The sequence below is a fragment of the Typopeltis vanoorti genome, chromosome 4 (assembly GCF_054136105.1).
Source record: "Typopeltis vanoorti isolate ZY-2024b chromosome 4, IOZ_Tvanoo_1.0, whole genome shotgun sequence".
In the NCBI taxonomy this organism is placed as follows: domain Eukaryota; kingdom Metazoa; phylum Arthropoda; class Arachnida; order Uropygi; family Thelyphonidae; genus Typopeltis; species Typopeltis vanoorti.
Window position 1 is genome coordinate 40,650,351 of NC_143552.1, and position 22,417 is coordinate 40,672,767.

Below are 22,417 nucleotides of genomic sequence, written 5' to 3' on the forward strand. Positions count from 1 at the left end.
GGTGCAAACTTTGTTTGCTAACACTTGGATAAAGGATTAAACTAAATTTATTATAGTCTAACCAAGATGTTGAAAAATAAACTTTCAACATCTTCCTCTAAATCCAGAGTAATTTAATAAAAATGTGGCACAACATTTGGCAACTCCTATAGGTAGAGATGACCTTGCTAATGCTTCTGCCTGGTATCTCCACTTGGGCCTGGCTCCCACTGAGGAGATCTCAATAAAGGTCGAAACTGGTCTGGGTAGTGGCCCTTCCCTTAATGCATAACATTATACATATCCGCAAGGAGATGTTTTGCATAATGGGAGATACTGAGATAGGAATGATGTTAGCTTGCTCCACCTTTGCAACGAGTTGCCTGGTGTTGTACTACCTTACCCAAGTCCTGAAGATACTTTCAGGTGCAAACTTTGTTGCTCACACTTGGATAAAGGATTAAACTAAATTTATTATGGTCTTGTTCTATTTGGATAAATGTAAGGTGATATTAAAAAATATAGAGATTATGTTGGACAGGTGTTAATTCTATAGCATAAATTTTGAATATAATTAGAGAGGTACAATGAGAACTAGTAAGCTTTTTGGTATCCAAGCAATAGTCTGATCGCAGAAGTCCAGGAGGTCATCTCACTTGGCAGCTTAATAGTACTGAATCAAATATCTTTCAATTTATAAGTAAATAATAGCTGTTGGAAATGTTTGAGAACTGTTGCCATTTTCACAGGAACTTAAGAACAAGACACGTGCACGCAGGCACAACAAACAGTAAATGCGGAAGAAGCAGGAAGTTATTCTTTCTCCTAAAGTCCTGATGGTGCCCCCTGGCAGATAATGTTGGTATTCTTGGGTGATTGGGCTGAAGGTCTTCTGATGTAGGTTTCCCAAATTTGAGGCAGTCTCATGCAGCCAAATTTGTTGAGGTTTGAAAAGGTTTGAATATTTGTATTTACTACGGTGTATTATCGTTACTTTCTTCCACCGTATTCTATGGCAGGTATCCAGCGCATGGTCAGCAAGACCAGAGTGGCTGTATTGGTGAAACCGGATGTAATCCTTGTGTTCTGAAATTCTGATATTAGCTGTCCTGCCTGTTTGGCCAAAGCAGGACAGCTTACAGCTCTAAGAGCTTACAGGATTTAAGTAAGCAAAAGGATAGACTCAAGAAACAGTAAATTAATGTATACGAAGATTTAACAATAGACATTACTATTTAACAAAGTGAAGTGATGTTGGGCAGCTGCTGCTGCTCTTGTGTTAATAGGTGCAAGAAAAAGGTGTAGGAATGAAGATTGCCAGTTCAATGGAGCAGTGACCATTGAAAAACCCGTAGAATAAAAACAGCACCCAAAGATTGTATGTGTGTGAGATAGAAGTAGAAGTGAATCTGAAGAGATGGATCATCTCTTCAGCCAAATTGCTCTCCTCTGAACAGTGGCAAGAATTTTTAGAGAAGTTTTAGGTGCACCACCACCACCTCAATGCCTCACTACCTTATTTGCAGTTGATTTGCAGAAAAAGAAGACCACATGAAAGGCTATTGTGTAAGCTGGAGAATTGGGATTCGATAAACTATTGACTCTGATAAGCAAGTGTCCGATGGATAAGTATACATTGGAGAGGTTTGCAGATTCACAGCCCTGTACACCCTGCTTTAAAAGAAGTTAATGGACATTATACTGTATCAAACAAACAGCCACGATTGCATCTTAATAAGATGGGATCTCCTTTCACTGTGATGGCTGCAGCAATCCTGAGGGGTATACTTTCCACAAGCGTATGATAGTGATCAATGGTAATTTTGGACCATTCTTCCTGTAGACATGTAATGAGGTCCTGGACTATTGTGGGACAGATTTCCTTGATCCTCACGAAACACTGCAGTTCAACCCACAGATGTTCAATAGGGTTGAGATTCAGGGTCTGTGGAGGCCAGTCACATCCACAAATGATGCAGTTACAGCAGCAGCCTTATGACATGGTCCATTGTCTTGCTGAAAAAGACAATGGTCATTTCCAGAGAAATGCCACAAAGTAGGGAGCATTGCATTTTCCAGAATGTTCAAGTACCTCTCAGAATTCATTGTTCGTGGCACCACAAACAGTAAATTCTGAGGTGCATAAACCTTTCGGAAACTCATGTTCTGAGCTTCATTTCTGAATGTTTCTTTGCAGATTTGTGTTCTAGTCGTGCCCAAAACTCCCCATTTAAAATGTCAGCTGACGAATGGTGGTTTTTACTTATTATCTTTGTAGCACACAGTGGTCACATTTGGTGAGTGTTATAGGTCATCCACTGCAGGTTGCACTTGCAGTTAACTCCCTTCACTTCCATTTCAATATAGTATCACTGATCATTGACCGTCCGCGTGGTTAACCTAGTGGTTACATGCTTCGCTACCATATGCCTGAGGAAGGAGTGTCCTAGGTTCAATTTCTGTTGATGACATGAGGAGCTTAAGAATCTTCCTCAGCCATAGCCAAGTTTGCTGGTCTTGGGTGTGGACAGCAGGATTTTTTCTACAGTTTATCCTCAGGTTTTTCCTCCCACAAAGCAGGCAAACCAGCCCCTTGAACACATGCTTTGACAGACATGGAATACTACCAGGAATAAGGACTTTAAAAGACATGGGAATAAGGAGCAACCAACCTATTCCACGGGATTATAAGTTAAGGAAGCTTATCCGGTAAAATGTGCAAGCCTGCGTGAAAGCGTAACATACCATGACGATTGTTCACCTCGGATGGCCAACTTTTGTCAACAGTTTGCCGAACATATAACTTTGCAACATGGCATCCTATTAAAATGCCTCTTTTAAAGTCTGTTAGCTCCTTTCTCACAGCCATTTCACACAGACACAGTTGCACTGAATTGGGAGCGTCATATTCCTTCAATTTATACTGGCTGCAAACATGTTACCTAGCCCATGTGTCTCTTCACTAATTTCCAAACAGTGTATCTGCAGCTTTAAAAGGCTAGCTGAGCATATAACATGAGTAATTTTGTCAGATAGTGTCTCTTATACGAGGATGGTCTGAAAAGTTCTCGGCCTAACAAAGGAAAAACGAATTTATAATTTCAAAATCATTTTTATTTTTCGACATAATCTCCCTTAAGGCTAGTACATTTATTCTAGCGAAGCTCCAGCGCCATTATCCTGTCCCTGTAGTGGTTCGCAGTAAGATCTGCAAAATACCCTCTACAGCTGCAATCATCTCTTGATTCAAACAAAAATGCTGACCGGTGAGGAAGAGTTTTAGTTTTGGGAAGAGATAGAAGTCAGAGGAAGCCAAATCTGGGCAATAGAGTGGCTGTTCCAACAATTCATTGTGCAGATCCCGTAATTTTCCCCATTGCTAAAACACCTTTGTGGGCAGGTGCACTGTTCCGATGAAAGTTGATTTTTTTCTTCTGCAAACCATGTCTTTTTTCATGAATTTTTTCTTCTAGTCTGGGGAATATTATTCCAAAGAGATCAGAATAATATTCCCCATTTATTGTTTTACTCTTTTCAAGATAATTAATGAACAAAATGCCTTTAGCATCCCAAAACACTGATGCCATGACCTTTCCTGCTGATGGAACCGATTTTGTCTTCTTTGGCGCTGAACAACCGGCGTCTGTCCACTATTTTGACTGCTGTTCGGATTCTGATGTTTAATGGTGAATCCAAGTCTCATCCGTAGTAATAAATCAACACACAAAGTCAGTTTTATTCTTGTTAAAATGCTTCAAGCACTTTTCAGAGATGTTCATGCGAGTGTGTTTTTGATTTGCTGTGATCAGGCTTGGCACCCATTTTGTACAAAGCTTTTTCATTTTAAATTCTTAATGCAAAATATATCCTACATGTTCTTTTGAAATACCTATAGTCTCAGCAGTTTCACTCACTTTGACTCGCCAGATCATGCACTTGATCAATGATTTCTGGTGTCGTTAATTTTTTGGGCGTCTTTCACATGGATCATCTTCAAGGCTGGTACGGCCACATTTAAACTCAGCAATCCATTTCTTAATTATCAAAAATGAAGGAGAAGAATGCCCATAAACTTTTATGAACTTCGAATGAATTTGTTTTGCCATTAAGCCATCTTTTACAAAGAATTTTATAACCGCACGATATTCAATTTTATCCATTTCAAGGGATACAGACAACACTTTTGCTTCAGATAGCTGTAGAAAACAAACTGCTTGATAAAATGACTTGCAATTTCACATGGATGCTTATGACAGATGTACCAACTTAGAAAAAAAAATATTGCTGATAGTGTTGCTATCTATGGTCAAAGCCTTTTTAGACCACCCTCATAATTTTTTTGATAATAAAACCGAAGCTATGATTGTTAAAAATTAAAAATTTTGTGGTCTTTGGTATAATTAGGCATAATTTGTTTTGATAAAAGTCCTGTATTGCCCTATAAATTGGGTCTCTTATGAATGTGAAGGGTTTCTCTCAGATACTCGGTTCCCTCAAAACAGGGAAACTGGTCCCCTGAACACACATTTATACAGATACAGAACACTTTGGGGGGGGGGGGATGAGGACATCCTACACTGGCACCCCCTTATCTAGGAAGTAGTAACTTCTCACCAGTACCTCATCTTGGATCCAAATGTGAATATTGGTATTCTGAATACTCCCATTCATTAACAACATCAGAATTATTATTTAGGATGAAAAGGGAACAAGAAATTTCTGATATATACACACACAAGGGTGGTCTGAAAAGTTCCCTGCCTCGACAGTAGATGGCAACACTGTCAACAAGATTTTGTTTTTCTAAGTTGGTACATCTGTCATAAGTATCCATGTGAAATTGCAAGTCATTCTAACAAGTAATTTGTTTTATACAGCTATCTGAAGCAAAAGTGTTGTCTGTATCCCTTGAAATGGATAAAATTGAATATCATGCGATTATAAAATTCTTTGTAAATGAAGGTTTTAACACCAAAAGAAATTCATTCGAAGTTCATAAGTTTATGGGCACTCTTCTCCTTCGTTTTCAGCAATTAAGAAAGGGCTGCCGAGTTTAAATGTGGCCGTACTAACCTTGAAGATGATCCACGTGAAGGACGTCCAAAAAGTGTTACAACACCAGAAATCATTAATCAAGTGCACGATATTGATATTGGCTGACTGGCGAGTCAAAGTGCATAAAATTACCGAGATTATAGGCATTTCAAAAGAACGTGTAGGATATATTTTGCATGAAGAATTGCAAATGAAAAAGCTTTGTGCAGAATGGGTGCTGTGCTTGGTCACAGCAGATCAAAAACACACTCACATGAAAATCTCTAAAGTGCTTGGAGCATTTTAACAAGAATAAAACTGATTTCGTGTGTTGATTTGTTACTGTGGATGTGACTTGGATTCACCATTAAACATCAGAATTCAAACAGCAGTCAAAACAGTGGACAGACGCTGGTTGTTCAGCGCCAAAGAAGACAAAGAAGGTTCCGTCAACAGGAAAGGTCTTGGCATCGGTGTTTTGGGATGCTAAAGGCATTTTGTTTATTAATTATCTTGAAAAGGGTAAAGCAATAACCGGGGAATATTATTCCGATCTTTTAACCAGACTAGACAGAAAAAAATCGTCTTTCATCAGGACAATGCACCTGCCCACAAAGTTGTGTTGGCAATGGGAAAATTAAGGGATCTACACTATGAATTGTTAGAACATCCACCCTGTTCCCCAGATTTGGCTCCCTCCCCAAAACTAAAACTCTTCCTCCCTGGTCAGCATTTTTCTTCGAATCAAGAGGTGATTGCAGCTGTAGAGTGCTAGTTTGCTGATCTTACCGAGAACCATGACAGGGATGGGATAGTGGTACTGAATCATCACTGGAATAAATTTATTAGTCTTAAGGGAGATTATGTTGAAAAATAAAAATAATTTTGAAATTATAAATTCGTTCTTTCATTGTTAGGCCGAGAACACAGACCACCATTGTGTGTGTGTGTGTGTGTGTGTGTGTGTGTGTGTGTGTGTGTGTGTGTGTGTGTGTATTGAGTGCCACAAGGGTGACACCTATGCCTTTGTGAAACTCACATAGCCTGCTAGAGAATGGTTAATTTATAATCCCTTGCTTTTTCACCTTCTCGTGCACAAAGTTTCCTTTCCCCATTTAATATCATTCATTTGTTACATTTACCAGTCTCCAAACACTAACAACCACTTAGATCTGTTCACATGAAACTTGACCATCCACCTGCAATCCAGCTATCCAAATAATGATTATCTTCCTGGGCAATCTCAAAGACCATAATTTCAACTTGCTCCCTTACTCCAACACCACTGACCAAGCAGAAAGAGAAGAAGTCTTTGCTATAAGTAATGACCTAACACAAATTGCACATCTACCCACTCAAATCCCTGATAACCCTCTTTACTCTCCAAATACTCTGGAACTCTTTTTTGACCAGTTCTCCTTTCAGGTATACCTTAGAAGTTGCCTCTCCTTGGCAATGCAGACCAGAATCTCATACGTCTCCTCTCTCACAGAATGCCCCTCCTCCAATTACTCCCAAACTCGCATCCTCTGTCACTACAAAGGATCCTAATGGGATGATCTCCAGAATTTCTACTACTCCTCCTTTCGTTGATCTAAATGTTGCTTGCACTCACCTGACCTTAAACACCTACTGCGAACAAGTTACAGAAATTATTCTCACTGGTATGAAGACCTTCATCTCTCATTTAACCCATAATCTATATCCACTCTCCAAGCCCTGGTTCAACCGAAAAGGTGTTAAAGAAAAAAAATGTGGCTTACTTCATGTGGCTCACATCAAGAATTCCTGCTTCATACTTTGCCTATACCAGAGCACACAACATATGCAAATCAGTCATCAGTAGATCCAAATCCGATTTTATAAAGACCACCTGCTCAAATGGAAGCTGTGCCTTCTGATCACTTGTTAAGGCCATTGGATGCAACTTCCTCTCTCCCACACTTACAACTCTGTCTCATCCTGATGGTACCACTGTTACTTCACATGAAGATAAAGCTGACCTCCTGGCATCGCTCTTTTTCTCAAACTCCTGCATAGATGACCAAGGGAAATCGACTGCCATACCGGAATCCTATGCCTACTTTAGTTTTTCGACATAAAGTCATCAGAAAACTTCTAAATAACTTGGATACTAAAAAGTCTTCTGGTCCTGATGGCATCTCTCCAATATCCCTCAAACCTTGTACTCCAAAGCTAACACCTGTCCTACATTGTTTCTATAATTTATTTTACATATCTGGTACTTATCCCAATGCATAGATGCAATCTCATACCAATCCTATTCCAAAAATGGATAATAGAAGTCTACCTTGAAACTATCAACCAATTGCTCTCACCTTTGTCCTCTCCAAAATAATGGAGAAAGTCATCGTTAGTGATGCCAGTATGGATTCTGCCACCTGTCTTACATCACCCACCAGCGAATATGTACCATCAAAAGTTTCAGAAAAACTTGTGCTTTGATTTTGACATTTCCAAAGCTCTCCACTGTGTTTGGAATTGAGGCCTACTTAACAAATTGCCATCCTTTGGTCTCCCTGCTACTGTCTTAATTGGGTTGGCAGTTTCGTCTCTGGTCATGGTAGATGGTTCCCTCTCTTGGAGCTTCGCCACCTATGCTGAACTACCTCAGGGTTCTCTCCTATCACCCACCCAGTCTTTTCCATAAATGGCTTACTCGTAATCATCACTAATCCATAGCTTTGCAGATGATAGTACTCTCCACTCGTACTACTCATTTGGCAAACCATGCAGTACTCTGACATCCCAGACTGAGAGATCATCTATAACCAATGCCTTAACACGTTCGCTGCCATGCTCCTTGGGCATAGTTTATTACCGCACACCAAGCACTTTCACTTCTTCAAGTACGAGTAATCTCGTTGCCAGCGGTAATCGACATAAGAATATATTCGTAGTTGACAGCGAACGTGTTAAACATTGATCTAACATAATATCCTACAGTGGGCAAGGACAGCCTTGTCTTGTTTAATACCATCAAAGCACAGTTTTTTTCTTTTCTCTTGCAAAATCTCTCTGCTTGGACTAACATTTTCTTCCAATCTCTCCTGGCATAAACACATCACATCATTAGCCTTCTCTGCATCTAAAAAAAAACTACCATTCTCTTTTTTTTCAACAGGCTATTTTACATCCAACCAACTCTTAACTGTATACAAATCCCAAATCTTCCCATGTTTAGAATACTGCTCACAAGTGATTTGGCAGCCATCATTCCTCCACTTTCTGTTGCAACCTTTGATACAAGAGCTGCAGTTGCCCAGCACCCCCTTTACTGCACAACTGCAAAATATTGAACCTGCTTCTATTCATCCTCTTTTATTCTTTCCACCTCTGTCTTCTGGAACAGCCTTCCTCAAGAAGTATTCCCAAACAATTACAAGTGGCAACTCTTTTAAAAAATAAAAATAAATAATAATAAACTTTTATCTCAGTCCTTTTCTGCACCCCACACACAACAATGATGTATCTATAGATCTCTTTCATGCATGGAATCAATATATATATATATATATATATATATATATATATATATATATATATATATATATATATATATATATATAAATTGGGCTATTGCATGAGGCTCTTTAGTATATACCTTCTAAGAAGTGTTCTTTCTTTTTTTTGTTTCTCAATAGTGGTGAATAATCTTAGTTTTCAGCTTGGCAGTTGCTAGCACAAAAAAGGATTATTAGCTTATACACTCAATGGACAAAACATTAGAAATACTTACCTAATAGTGTGTAGGTCCTTTAGTGTTAATAACAGTCTGTACTCTCCGAGATATTGACTTCACCAGATGCCGGAGGTAATTCCAGCTATCCCTTAGATATTAATCCTGTATACGTGGGTCTATTCTCTCATTCTACGGCATCCCAGAGATATTCATTATGATTTAAATCTCAGGACTTTGGGAGCCACTGGATGGTCCCAAACTCAGATGAGGGTCTTGAGTAATGCCTAGGTGGGTGTGGCCCAGTAGGGTGGTGCATTGTCCTGCTGAAACAGACCATCTGCTGCAGGATGTGCAGAGGCCAAGAAAGTGTATAGGTGATAAGCCAGCACATTCTGGTAGCTCACAGCATTTAAAGACCTCTCCAGACACACTAAGGGACCTAATGTGTCACATGAGAAGGCTCCCTAAATCATCACAGCACCACGGCCTCATGCTGTCAATGTCACACTTGCACCCCTCCCATCAGCTCAGTACAACTGATAATGGGATTCATCAGATCACATAACTCTGATCCACTCTGCAGAGATCCTGTTTTAATGGTCACAAAATCAGGCACAGCATAATGCCCGATGATGATGATGAGCTGTCAACACTGATACACGATTAGGATGTTTGTTCCCATAGCCCATAGTATGCAGGCTATGCCGTACTGTTAGCTCACTCGCTCTGCTTGGACATCTGACATTGAAATTAGATGGAATTTGTGCTGCCGTTGCGGTTGGTCTGTATGAGCTTGGACAGTTTACATTGACCCCAGTCATCAATGTCACGTGGTCATCTGCCACTAGCTCGCTGGGCACTGGTACATTCATTAATGGTATACTCACGGAATATACATACTCTTAATGCGGTTGCCCTTGAGAATCCTACGGCTCTTACCATTTGGGCAATAGAATGTCCGATCTATCTTGAGCCTATAAACATCCACGATCAAAGTCGCTAAGATCACCACATTTATCCATGTTTGTTGATTACAATACGCTGTTGGGAAGCACCCAATGTCTGCCTATTTACCGTCTGCATTTAGTTTGGGTGCATTTCACTCTGCACGGGGGATGCCAGTGTCAACTTTCCATCACTCTTATCACTAATGTTTTGTCCATTGAGTGTATATCCACAATATCACTGATTTCAGAAATGGTCACCATTAGCAGTTGCAGTATAGTAGGACTTCTATATAAGTGGGGGAGAAAAAAAAAAAGTAACACTCAAGAGTCAATCATATCAGTCAAGTAACTGTTGAATGATATTTTACAGAAAATATAAGAAGAAATTTGTTTGTAAAAGGGAGATAAGTTGAGCTGTTTGCTGCCTTCTACTAAAGCAACTGGTATCAGTTGCTTTAGTAGAAGGCAATAAGGAAAAGAAGATAGTGGCTTGATTAATCAAATTGTAAAGAAAAACTGTCCAGTGTTAGAGGCACTTGATGTAGCTCACATAATAGTAGTATTATTATTTCGTTTTCTTGTAAGTAAAATGTGGAATAATAATACTCCCTGTGAGAAATTTGAAACCAATTGGAAATTAGTCCAAAAGTAGTTATTTATAACTGAGTTCTTTATATAAAAAAACAGGTGGGAGATGTGATTGGAATACCTGAAAAGAAATAAAATTTGAATTAATCTGCATATGATATGCTTCAGACATTTCCACCACATACATTTGCAGCTGTTAAGAATGGGATTCATTGAAATGAGTATTCTAAAAAAACTTATGCATTGCATTTTTAAGTTAAAAGTGAAAGACTGAAATATTCTATATAAATTTGATTTTTTTTAATAAAAAAAAAGATTCTTAGAATTGGAAAGTGAATAATACAACTTGATATCAATTATTATTCAGAAAAGGAACAACAACAATGTACCTAGAATTGTAAGCATAATGATAACCATATAACTATGTTTAGAATTTTGTAAGGAAATGAAAAAAAAAAAAGTTTAAATCACATTTATTGAAGTAAATGTTATTTGAAAATAACATTTTTTTTCCCCTCACAAATATTTAACAAAATTATTTTCAATACGGGCATCTGAAAATTGCATGGAAATAATTTCCTCATGATTTTCATTGAAAATTAAATTGAATAAGTAACATCCTACTGTATTGTACTGATATGAAAAATAAAATATTTCAAATATTTTCAGTACAAAAAAAAAAAAAAAAAAAAATTATTGCTGTGGAATTCATTGTATGTCTCCTGCAAATGCTCAGGAACTAAGGTTTTTCATCCCACATGCAGACAAATCAGCCATGACAACCTATGCAATTTATGCTATTTGTGGTGGTGGATAGATGTTTGTGTGTTGATGGTAGTAGTGGCGTTGGATGCTGCTGTTGTCAGAGGATCAAGTAAGGGAATGGTGAGTAGAGGGGAATGAAGTAGTGTGCCCCCCATGATGAGTCATTGGACTTTCTGAAAGTGTGACATAATAATATAAGGTAAAATTTTAAAATATTGAAAGAAAGTTTCTGATACAAGAAATTCCATGTAAAACAGTTCACTTGGATTGAAGTGATTTCAGAGGTTGCAAATCCATTATGTTTGATCTGTTAATGGCCCTAACAGTAAGAGATTAATAGTGGAGTAAGTTAATTACAAAATGAAAAACAGAAAGCTGCTCATGTTTTCTTCGTTGCATATTTATAAGGTGGTTTATGATTTTGATCCATTTCAGCCAGCAAGGAGGTTAATGCAGCATTCTTTGTTAATATAAGAAATAATTAAAGTTTAACTGAAAATTAAATTATATCATGAGATATCTAAAGCTACTTATTCTTTTGCAGTTTTTTATTCCAAAATCATTATCATCCAAAAAAGTAGACCCATCACTAAGAAAACTAGGTAAGGTTAAGTATTTTCAAAATTAAAAATATTTGGTTAATCTCATTACAGTAAGTGTAATATATGAAACTAAGCTTTTACATTAGTTTACTCTGCACTTCCAGAGCAATTATGCAATAAGACTAGTAAGTAGTTATTGTTGTTTACATTAACTATATTCCTAACTATAATCATACAGTGGTTTTCTCTCCGTGCGTGCACACAGCACTTGTGCATGAGTAAATGTGACTAGTAATGTGGAAAATAGTGAAAACTTGGGGGCAATCCTTGTTTAGTCATAAATAATTTTAATACTCAGCTATTGTGCAGATAATGTAACACAATCAAACATTCTCCCCCACCCCCTTTCCAAGTAAACAAAAACATGGATGTAATGGCTAAGTTGATGTTGACTAACAAAAAAAAATTGTTAAGATGCTGGTAATAATGTAAACTTAATTTACATTATTTTTTTTAGGAAATGACAACATAAACTAGATTATTAATTATAAAAACTTTAATTAATAACTACCTATATTTTGGCAATGTTGCATTGCCATCTTCAGGGATCACAACAATGATTTTTGGATTTTTATTAATTTTTGTTAATTTTTCAGATGTATACCCCTGGATATATAGAATGGTGATAGATTTAGAGTAATCTCTGCTTTGAAGGTAGAGAGAGAGGGGGGGGTTGTGGTTACCTGGTTCTAATATATTTTGAATTTTTAAGGGGTTGTAGCATTGGTTAAGGAGGTGTTAACAATATGATCAAGTTCAATAGCTAGGGCATTGTTATCTGAACCGATTAATTTTGTCCTGTTATATAGGGTTTTTATAATCCCATATTGTTGGAGGGGGGGGTGCTTCATTTGCTCATTGTTTTATGATCCTTGAAAATGACAATTTAGAAAATAAATATCAAGAAGGTGGCAAAATATTCTGGAGGTTGTTGAAGAAGCTTAGGAATGGAGGAAAGAGTGCTGTAAAGGGAATTAGAGATGATAAAGGTGAAATGAAAACAGGAGAAAAAGATATCCTTGAAGTATGGAGTAATTACTTTGAAAAACTGCTAAATGAAACAAGCAGTGATGACAGCACAGTGATAAAAAAACACTGACCAGGCATGCAGTCAGGAATACGTATCCATACTTGAAGTAGAAAAAGCCATCAAAGGCTTGAAATGTGGAAAGGCAGCAGGAGTAGATGATATTCGACCAGAAATGCTGAAGTATGGTGGTATAAGAGTCTTACAGTGGCTGCACTACATAGTTCAGAAAGCCTGGACAGAGGGACGAATTCCCGATGATTGGAGTAGAGCTCTCATAGTACCCATATATAAAAAGGGAAATAAAACTGAATGTGAGAATTACAGAGGTATTTCCCTACTGAGTGTTCCTGGCAAGATCTATGCAAGTATACTTGAGAAACGGTTGAGAAGAATTGTGGAAGAAAAGCTTGGTGAAGAACAAGCTGGATTCAGGCCAAATAGAGGCTGTCAGGATCAGATCTTCACTTTACGACAAATAGTCGAGAAAGCATGGGAATATAACAAAGATCTGTATTTAAGTTTTGTCGATTTGGAAAAGGCATATGACAAGGTGCCAAGAGAGAAGCTATTCAATACACTGCAGTTATATGGTGTCAATGGGGCATTATATCAAGCAATACTTAGTCTTTATTTGAGTTGTGAGTCTGCAATTAGAATTGAAGGAAGTACAGGAACATGGTTTAATGTTAAATCTGGTGTGAGACAAGGATGTACATTATCCCCTCTGTTATTCATTATCTATATGGATCACATTATGAAGGAATGTGGTATTAAACCTGATATCAAAATTGGAGATGTTAATGTCAGCTCTTTGCTTTATGCGGATGATATAATACTTCTAAATAAATCCGCTACAAGTCTGCAAGATTCTCTGACTAAATTGAATAGCTGTTGTAATAGATATGGTATGAAGGTCAGCAATAAAAAGACAATGAAAATAGGCAGAATCATTGAAAATGTCAACTGTGTTGTGAATGGAGAACCTATGGAACAAGTAAAACATTTCAGCTACTTAGGCACAATTTTTACTGAAGATGGTAAACTAAATATAGAAATAGACAACAGAATCAGCAAAGCTGGTATCGTGGGAAGTCAATTGAATAAATTCATATGGAATAAGAGAGAAATTAGTCGGAACACTAAATTAGCTGTATACAAGACTGTGTTCAAACCAATTTTAACTTATGGATCTGAGAGTTGGGTCAGAAGTAAAACACTTGACCAAAGACTAGAGACCGCAGATATGAGAGTCCTGAGAAAGATTAGAGGCGTGAACAGATGGCATCAATGGCAATATCATATTAAAAATGAGAATATTAGGAAAGAACTTGACATTGTCAGCATCCAGGAATGCATTAGCAGAGCTAATCTCAGATGGTATGGTCACTTAAATAGAATGGGAGAGGAAAGATTAGCAAAACAAGTGTTCTCTACCAGGTTGGCAGGAAAACGACCCAGAGGAAGACCAAGATATAGGTGGATTGATACGGTACAAAGTGCCTTAGATGAGAGAAATATAAGATCTGATAATGTTGTTGGAGTCTTGACAAGTAACAGACTGATTTGGAGGAAAATTGTAGATAGGAAGTTAGTAATGATGTAATTTTTTCATGTAGTACTGTCATATCCTGTACACCCCTTGAGGGTACATGGCAGGAATTTGATGATGAAAATGACAATGTAACATTACCGAAATATAAGTAGCTATTAAAGTTTTTATAATTAATAATATTGTTTACATTCTAATTTCCTAAAAAATTAGAAGCTATGTCTAATCAACATATAAGCTTATCTATAAGAATTATTATTCCATGGAGATTCCATTGCACGCAAAGCCTGTCAGTACAGCAAATTAACGCTGAAGACAACTCCAGATAACTGAATTGATTAGCCTTTTCAAAATGATGTTGGGATAATAATGTGATCCCAAATTGTGTAAATTAAAACACTGATTTATGTCACCAAAGGCTCTGCTCATTTACAGACACATTAGCTTCGCTTTTCTATTGGGAGCAGATTGCTGCCACCCACATTCTTCTGGATGATGCCAACGAAGCTATTCTTGTGCTAAAAGTTTGCCACTATGCTGAATGTCGACCTTTGTACGATCCTTTCCATCGCCTCGATGGAAAGGATTTTTTTTTCTGCTTCAGCAGAAAAAAAAAAAAAGACAAGAATTTCAAAGAATAAGATGTCAACTTATTAAAAATTTTCAAAGCCTACAAAAGAACTCAGTTTCCAAACTTCAGCTATCCCCTGACATGGTAATAAACCTATCATCCCTTACTCTGAGGCTTGAAGCAATTAACACACTTGTTCTTGTGCACAACTCTTGTAGCAGCTAAAAAGATCCTTGCAGAAGAAATAATGATACAAGTAAAATGAGATATCTACAGCCTTCCTAACCATATTGCCAACACCAGACTGAATGTAGCCACAGTGTTCTCATCCAAGCCAAACCACTACAAAGCAACCTATCAAAAAAAAAAGAATTTGAAGCTCTGCAAAAAATGAAAAGTAACAAAAAATTAGTAATTACCAAAGCAGATAAGGGAAATGCCACTTTGGTTTTAAACCCAGATTACACAGGGGAGCTTGCCTCTTTACTTTTAGATCGTTCTATCTACCTCGCTATAGAATATGATCTCACTAGTGCACAAATCAGGGCACTCCATAAGTTCCTTAGGAAGGTTACTTCTTGGCTAGTCGAAGTGACAGACTAAAACCTTTTAACTCTACCTCACTCCATCCAGGATATATGGGCTACCAAAAATCCATAAGCATTATGTCCCATTGGCATTTATTCCCCCAAATACAAATTAGCGAAAGTGCTCACACAATATATTGGCAACCCACCTTCACACATAAAAAGCTCAGTCCACTTTAAAACCAGTATAGAAAATCTCACAATCCAATACATCGATATAATGGTGAGTTTTGATGTCTCCTCCTTATTCACTAATGTTCCACTCAAAGATACCTTAGATCTCATCCAAGTTAAATTTCCTCCTAGTATCTCAGCCCTATTTCAGCTCACCGTGAACTCAGGCTATTTCGTTTGGCAAGGAAAATTCTACAAAGAGAGGGGAGAGCCATAAGTTCTCCACTCGCTACACCCTGGCCAACTTCTTTATTGAGACCTTTGAAGAAAAAGCCATAAACTCTGTCCCACATAAAACCACTCTCTGGCTATGCTAAAAATATCGATGATGTGTTCTCCATTTGGCTGCATGACCTTGATAGGATCCAGTTTACCTTGGAAAAGGAAAACAACAGCAGTCTCCCTTTCCAATTACATGCTAGTTTGATGTAAACGGAGCAGCTTTCTCCACTTACAGAAAACCTACACATACAGGTTTTCTATATAACAATATAGAACAATATTTAAAGCCCTATATAACAGGGCAAAATTAATCAGTCGAATGACAATATCCTAACTACTGAACTTGACCACATCCTTAACAACTTCTTAACCAATGGCTACAACCCCCATGTTCAAGGCCCAGAGTTGCATGGAAGCCCCCCCCCCCCCCCCGCATGCACGTGCACACACACACTCTCTCACTAACTGATTGTTGTATTTACCTTGTATTCTGTCTCTTTGAACTGCTTGTTTGTTCCACACACTGATGCCATCCTATTCATTATTGTTATTATTAAGAAGCATAAAGGAAGGCCACATACTACTTGCACTAGCTATTATACCTGTTCTTGAATTCAGTCACACTACTTGCACCCACAGTATCCAATGGCAATCCATTCCAAACAAGCATCACTCTCAACTTCCAAGGATGCCCCTCTCTTCATTTCTCCACCTTCCACAAAATGAAAAACTCCAATATCCTGTATGATCTTTTGAGAAGTTTGTAAGTCTATCATATCACCCCTCTTTCTCCTGTTTGCTACTATCTGCAGTCTACAAATTCTCAATCTTCATAATCAAAATTCCACAGTCCTGATACCCTTTTTAACACTCTCCTTTTAACTCTCTATCTGCACTGTATTAGAATCACCATGAAAACCAGATAAGACCTGCACACAATAGTTCAAGTGAGGTCTTATCAAGGCCTTGTAAAGAGACAAAATGGTTTCCTTATCTTTACATCTCAAGGTTCTTGATATGATCTTGAAAGCATGATATCTTCTGAATCACTAGATATCATTTTCCATTTCTCAAAACAATCATCAACGTGCTCTTATGAAAGACATTCATGCAGACTTAAGCAAAAATATGACTGATTGTATCACAATAATGAATTCAGTTTAATCCTTTATCCAAGTGTAAGCAAACAAAGTTTGCGCCTGAAAATATCTTCAGGACAGAGGTAAGGTGGTACATCCCTTGGCAACTTGCGGCAAAGGTGGACCAAGCTCTCATCGCTCCTTGTCTTTGCATCTCCCATAATGCAAAGCACATCTCCTTGCGGACACGTATACTGCTATGCATTAAGGGAAGGTCCACTACCCAGACCGGTTTCGACCTTTATTGAGGTCTCATCAGTGGGAGGCAGACCCAGAGTGGTGATACTAGGGCAGAAGCACTGGAGAGGTCATATTTACCTATACGAGTTGCCAACCGGTGCACTATCTTATTATTAAATTACTCTGGATTTAGAGAAAGATGTTGGAAGTTTGTTTTACACTTGGTTGTATCACAGACAAGACAGATTTACCACTGGAAACATTTCCCAATGAAATGAAAAGCTGCAGTGATAATGGATGAAGAAAAATGTGAAAATAAGATAAACATCCTTTTAGAGAATACTTCTACTTATCAAGAAATTAGTTATAACCCTACCAAAATATATAATAAACAGTTAAGCTCTTTGATTAAGTTGTTAGCTGGAATGACAATACTCCAAGGAAATTATGTACTCTTGCGAGACCCATTCTTCACTTCAATGATGCTCCCACACATCAAATAGCAAAATTTCTATTCCATCTATTAAGTGCAGTGCCCATATCAATCAATCCATTTATTCAGCTTTCACATTGTTTCTCCATTTACCAACATTTCATTGTCTGATTCTGCCTTCTATATGATGATTTCCAACCAGATGTTGTAAAGATATTTGAATTTGTTATACAATAACACACATTTTTAGCTAGAAACATATGATCTATAAACATAAACAGATTGAAGATACAATCATGGGGAAACCCTCTGTCCCATCTTTGATGAATCATTAACCACGTTCCCATATTAAATCATAATGTTTACTCACATGGCCTCTAGTATTTGTCAACCAGCAATTATCAGAAACTTTCCTTTTTTATTGGTTATATATATATATATATATATATATATATATATATATATTTATCAATGTTCTGTTCATGGCACTTCCCAAACAAATAAAGGTTGTCAGATTAATAATTAACAGAGTGCATAACGTTTGTTCTTCTTCTTCAGCCTAACAACAAAATCTTCTCACTATCAAAACTTTAATGGAATCAAAAGATGCTTCAGTAGAATGATTGGTGAAATTTCACCATATATTTCTGTTTTCTCTAAAAATATAGGCAGAATCTTGAAGTTTCACCTTGTAACCCATATTTCTGTATCAACAAAATTTCTAATCTCCTACCAATTTACAATATACCTCTCTCTCTAGCTGGTGTTTGCCAAATTCCTTGCGAATATCACCATACTTTATGGGAAGTATGGTTATATTTTTTTCCCTGCCATTATGGGAAAAAAAGAATTAGCAAACATCAAATACACAAATATCTTAAAACTCAAAAGTTTGATTTTGAACAACATAGTATTGATACCAAATACAGTATCCTTTGGGATGAGACTCGCTTTCTCCATAGAAGCAATTTTAAATAAAACGGTCTTCAAATAGAGTTCTGAAGTTCCTTTTATGCTTGCTCAACTCAATTTGAATCAGAATGATTTCTTTTATCCTTCAAAAGTTTGGAAGATTCTCATTCTATAAAAATATCAGAAATTATTATTTTTAATATGATCTTTCCAGGATGTGGCAACTGTGTCATAAGTTAACCAACTCTTGTATGTCCCTTATATTCTATCTCTTTGAATACAAGTTTGCTACACACACACACACACACACACACTAATGATGTACTGTTAATTTCAGTACATAAATATTTGTACTATTTTCATTAGTTATTATTCTATGTTTGTTCTATGATTCTATGATTGCAATGCCAGATTTACCATTAAATATTTGATTTTAAAAATTTTAATACCACTGTTCAAAACAGCAGTAAGTAAAAGGTACAGGAAGCATTGTATCCTTCATGTGAATCCCAACCACAAACTACTGGTTTAAATTTCTTGCATATTAGTATTTTGGACAGACAAAGATTAGAAATACTCCTCGACAGCACTTATATAGTTCTTGTAGATAAGCTTCTAATTCTTTAGGAAATGACAATGTAAAGTAGATTATTAATTATAACTTTAATTAATAGCTACCTATATTTCGGCGATCAGGGGCAGCTCGTGCATAGGCACTGCGGAACTGCAGCACCCCCAATTTTTCTCAATATATAAATGTATTTATTTATATTTGCTTGTAATGTTTAATTTTATCATCAACAATCCTATACAATTCTCTTATTTTGTATAAAAAATAATAAAAATCCATCTTGTAGCACTTAGAAGGGCAAAGGACGCTAGTAGCACTGTGTTTACCACAGTGTCATATTGCTATATGCACATCATAGTGAGATGTGAGCTAATAGCATAATGCGGCACTGTCCATCGCACAGTTCCACTGTTTATATGCAGTTTGCGTCAGTAGTAGTGTATTTGTAGTGCTTATCGTGTTTACTCCGTCTCTTTAAATATTTGGACATAATAATTATAGGATTTAATTATAATGTCCAAATAAATCCATTCCTTTAATTACAATTAAAGGAATGGATTTTATTTTTAAATAATTTTGAATTATACCAAACTGTATAATTTTATCAATAATAAACAATATTTTTTCATTATTTAAATTAAGGGGATATTAAATCCCACATTGTTTTAAAACCGAATAAGAAACTCAAAGATTGGAATCAGAGAGTTTCTTGCCGAATATAGTATAGTAAACTATAAAGTATCGGCGATCACTAAGCGTCCGCTAAATGCAAGTGGCCCAGCACGTAGTGCAATACCGGAAATCTCGCAGCAAAGTCGGTAAAGTTCTGATCACTATTCTTAGGTATTTACCATAATGTAAAAACACATTTCCTAGGAAATGTATGCTGTTATTACATTAAAACAATGTGGGATTTAATATCCCCTTAATTTAAATAATGTTTTTGTTGCCGAAATGAAGCTTATTAGCTCTTTATATTTAAGTAACTTAATGGTTGCACCTGTTCGGAAACTCGTATAGCAGAGTATAAAGTTCTTTTCGCTATACACTTTGGTATTAACTCGGTCTAGCTACTCACTGATGAAGCCTCAAAAAAGGCTGAAACCGGTCTGGGTAGTGACCTCACCACCATAATGTAATAACAGCATACATTTCCTAGGAAATGTGTTTTTACATTATGGTAAATACCTAAGAATAGTGATCAGAACTTTACCGACTTTGCTGCGAGATTTCCGGTATTGCACTACGTGCTGGGCCACTTGCATTTAGCGGACGCTTAGTGATCGCCGATACTTTATAGTTTACTATACTATATTCGGCAAGAAACTCTCTGATTCCAATCTTTGAGTTTCTTATTCGGTTTTAAAACAATGTGGGATTTAATATCCCCTTAATTTAAATAATGTTTTTGTTGTCGAAATGAAGCTTATTAGCTCTTTATATTTAAGTAACTTAATGGTTGCACCTGTTCGGAAACTCGTATAGCAGAGTATAAAGTTCTTTTCGCTATACACTTTGGTATTAACTCGGTCTAGCTACTCACTGATGAAGCCTCAAAAAAGGCTGAAACCGGTCTGGGTAGTGACCTCACCACCATAATGTAATAACAGCATACATTTCCTAGGAAATGTGTTTTTACATTATGGTAAATACCTAAGAATAGTGATCAGAACTTTACCGACTTTGCTGCGAGATTTCCGGTATTGCACTACGTGCTGGGCCACTTGCATTTAGCGGACGCTTAGTGATCGCCGATACTTTATAGTTTACTATACTATACTATATTCGGCAAGAAACTCTCTGATTCCAATCTTTGAGTTTCTTATTCGGTTTTAAAACAATGTGGGATTTAATATCCCCTTAATTTAAATAATGTTTTTGTTGCCGAAATGAAGCTTATTAGCTCTTTATATTTAAATATTTTTTCATGTTTAATTTTTACCATAATTTTGATATTTTGGAAGATTTGGAAATATACATACTTACAGTATGTAGGTATATTTCAGAAGTTGCAAAACCCCCACGATTTCAAGCCATGAGCCACCACTGTCGGCGATGTTACATTGCCATCTTCAGGGATCAATAAACAATGATATGTGCATGCAGGCACTCGCACTAAGTAAATGAGCTGAAGAAATGCAACAGAAGTCAATCCTAGAGTCCTAAACAGTGTCCCCTAGTGTGCTAGATTGGGTTGTTTTGGCCGCTGGACGTTGGCCGCAGTCTTAGAATGTATGCTTCCTAAATTTGTTGAAGTTTGGAAAGTTTTTCAGAGCTGAGGCAGATTCAAGGAATAGTCTTTCGTACTTGTACTTGCTTCGGTGTAATAAAGTGGCCTTCATCCAGCATATCCTGTGATGGGTGTCCAAAGCATGGCCAGCAATCACCATGTCTTGGTTTTATTGATTATGCAAAGCCTTTGGTTCAGTAAAATCCTGCACTATACTTGGAAGAGACATGTATGAGGATCATCAAATCAGCATACACCATTGTTGGATTCTGAATGAAGAGAAATTTAAATTATTAATACTCTCCTCAGAATCCAACATAATCCACCATGGCAAAGGCTACATTTGTAAATATTATTTAATGTAAATCACTTGTTTATAATTTAATATTCATATAACTACCTTTAATTTTATCTAATATTTAATTATTTAATCAAGAATATATGTATTAATAGTAGAAAAACTGTGTTAATATAGAATTTATATTTGATAATTTAACTGTGCATTAATTGAAATGTAAATATTCTTTATTTATTCCTATTTGTAGAAGTTTAGCATTATGCAATACCTCAGTTTTATTATGTTTTGTTTTGTTGTCATGGAGACGTATGTAAGTGAGCGAGCACGTTTTGGAACACCACATGAGGAGAAGGTTTATTGAAAAGAGTTTTAGAAAGAAATCACGAGAATAATTTAAGCGGGAAGAACAGATATATAAGCGACGAACGCTGAAATTATTAATCAATTAAGGGAAGATTAGAGGAATTAAGAGAGAGAAAAAGGAGAGGATTGGCATTAGGTTGGAATCGGAGCATTCGGGAATCACAGTGCGATAATAGCGAGTCGGCAAGTCACTCAAGCAGCTAATAAAGTCTACTAGTCGAGCGGCAGTTAGCTAATAAATTGTAGAATAACAATTGTAGAATAGCTACGGAAGACAGCTGAGTGACTACTAAATAGACTAGCGATATTTGAGTTGAGATTCAATTTCAGGGCCGACCTTTCAAGGACATACAGAACCTTGAAGCAAAGCACAGAGTTATTAGGGAATAGTAGAGGCTGTAAAGTTGAAGTTACCACCGTTAGCTGTGCTTAGAAATATATTGCCTAAAGAATTAAATGAATGCAGGAAGAATGAACATCTGTGCATATAAAACCTCAAGTTAAGGAATTATTGTGTGTTGCCTTATTTCATGAGTGATC

The 22,417-nt window shown here is 36.8% G+C and overlaps 1 protein-coding gene across 2 annotated transcripts in view; it reads left to right on the plus strand.

The window, feature by feature from the left end:
• The window catches only part of HPS1 (Hermansky-Pudlak syndrome 1 protein), a 481,651-nt gene that overhangs the window by 245,579 nt on the left and 213,655 nt on the right, over positions 1–22,417 (plus strand). For both annotated transcript variants that reach the window (XM_090391100.1, XM_090391101.1), the window contains exon 7: positions 11,561–11,618. In XM_090391100.1, coding sequence (XP_090247226.1) covers positions 11,561–11,618 — 58 coding nt within the window. The remainder of the gene's footprint in view (positions 1–11,560; positions 11,619–22,417) is intronic.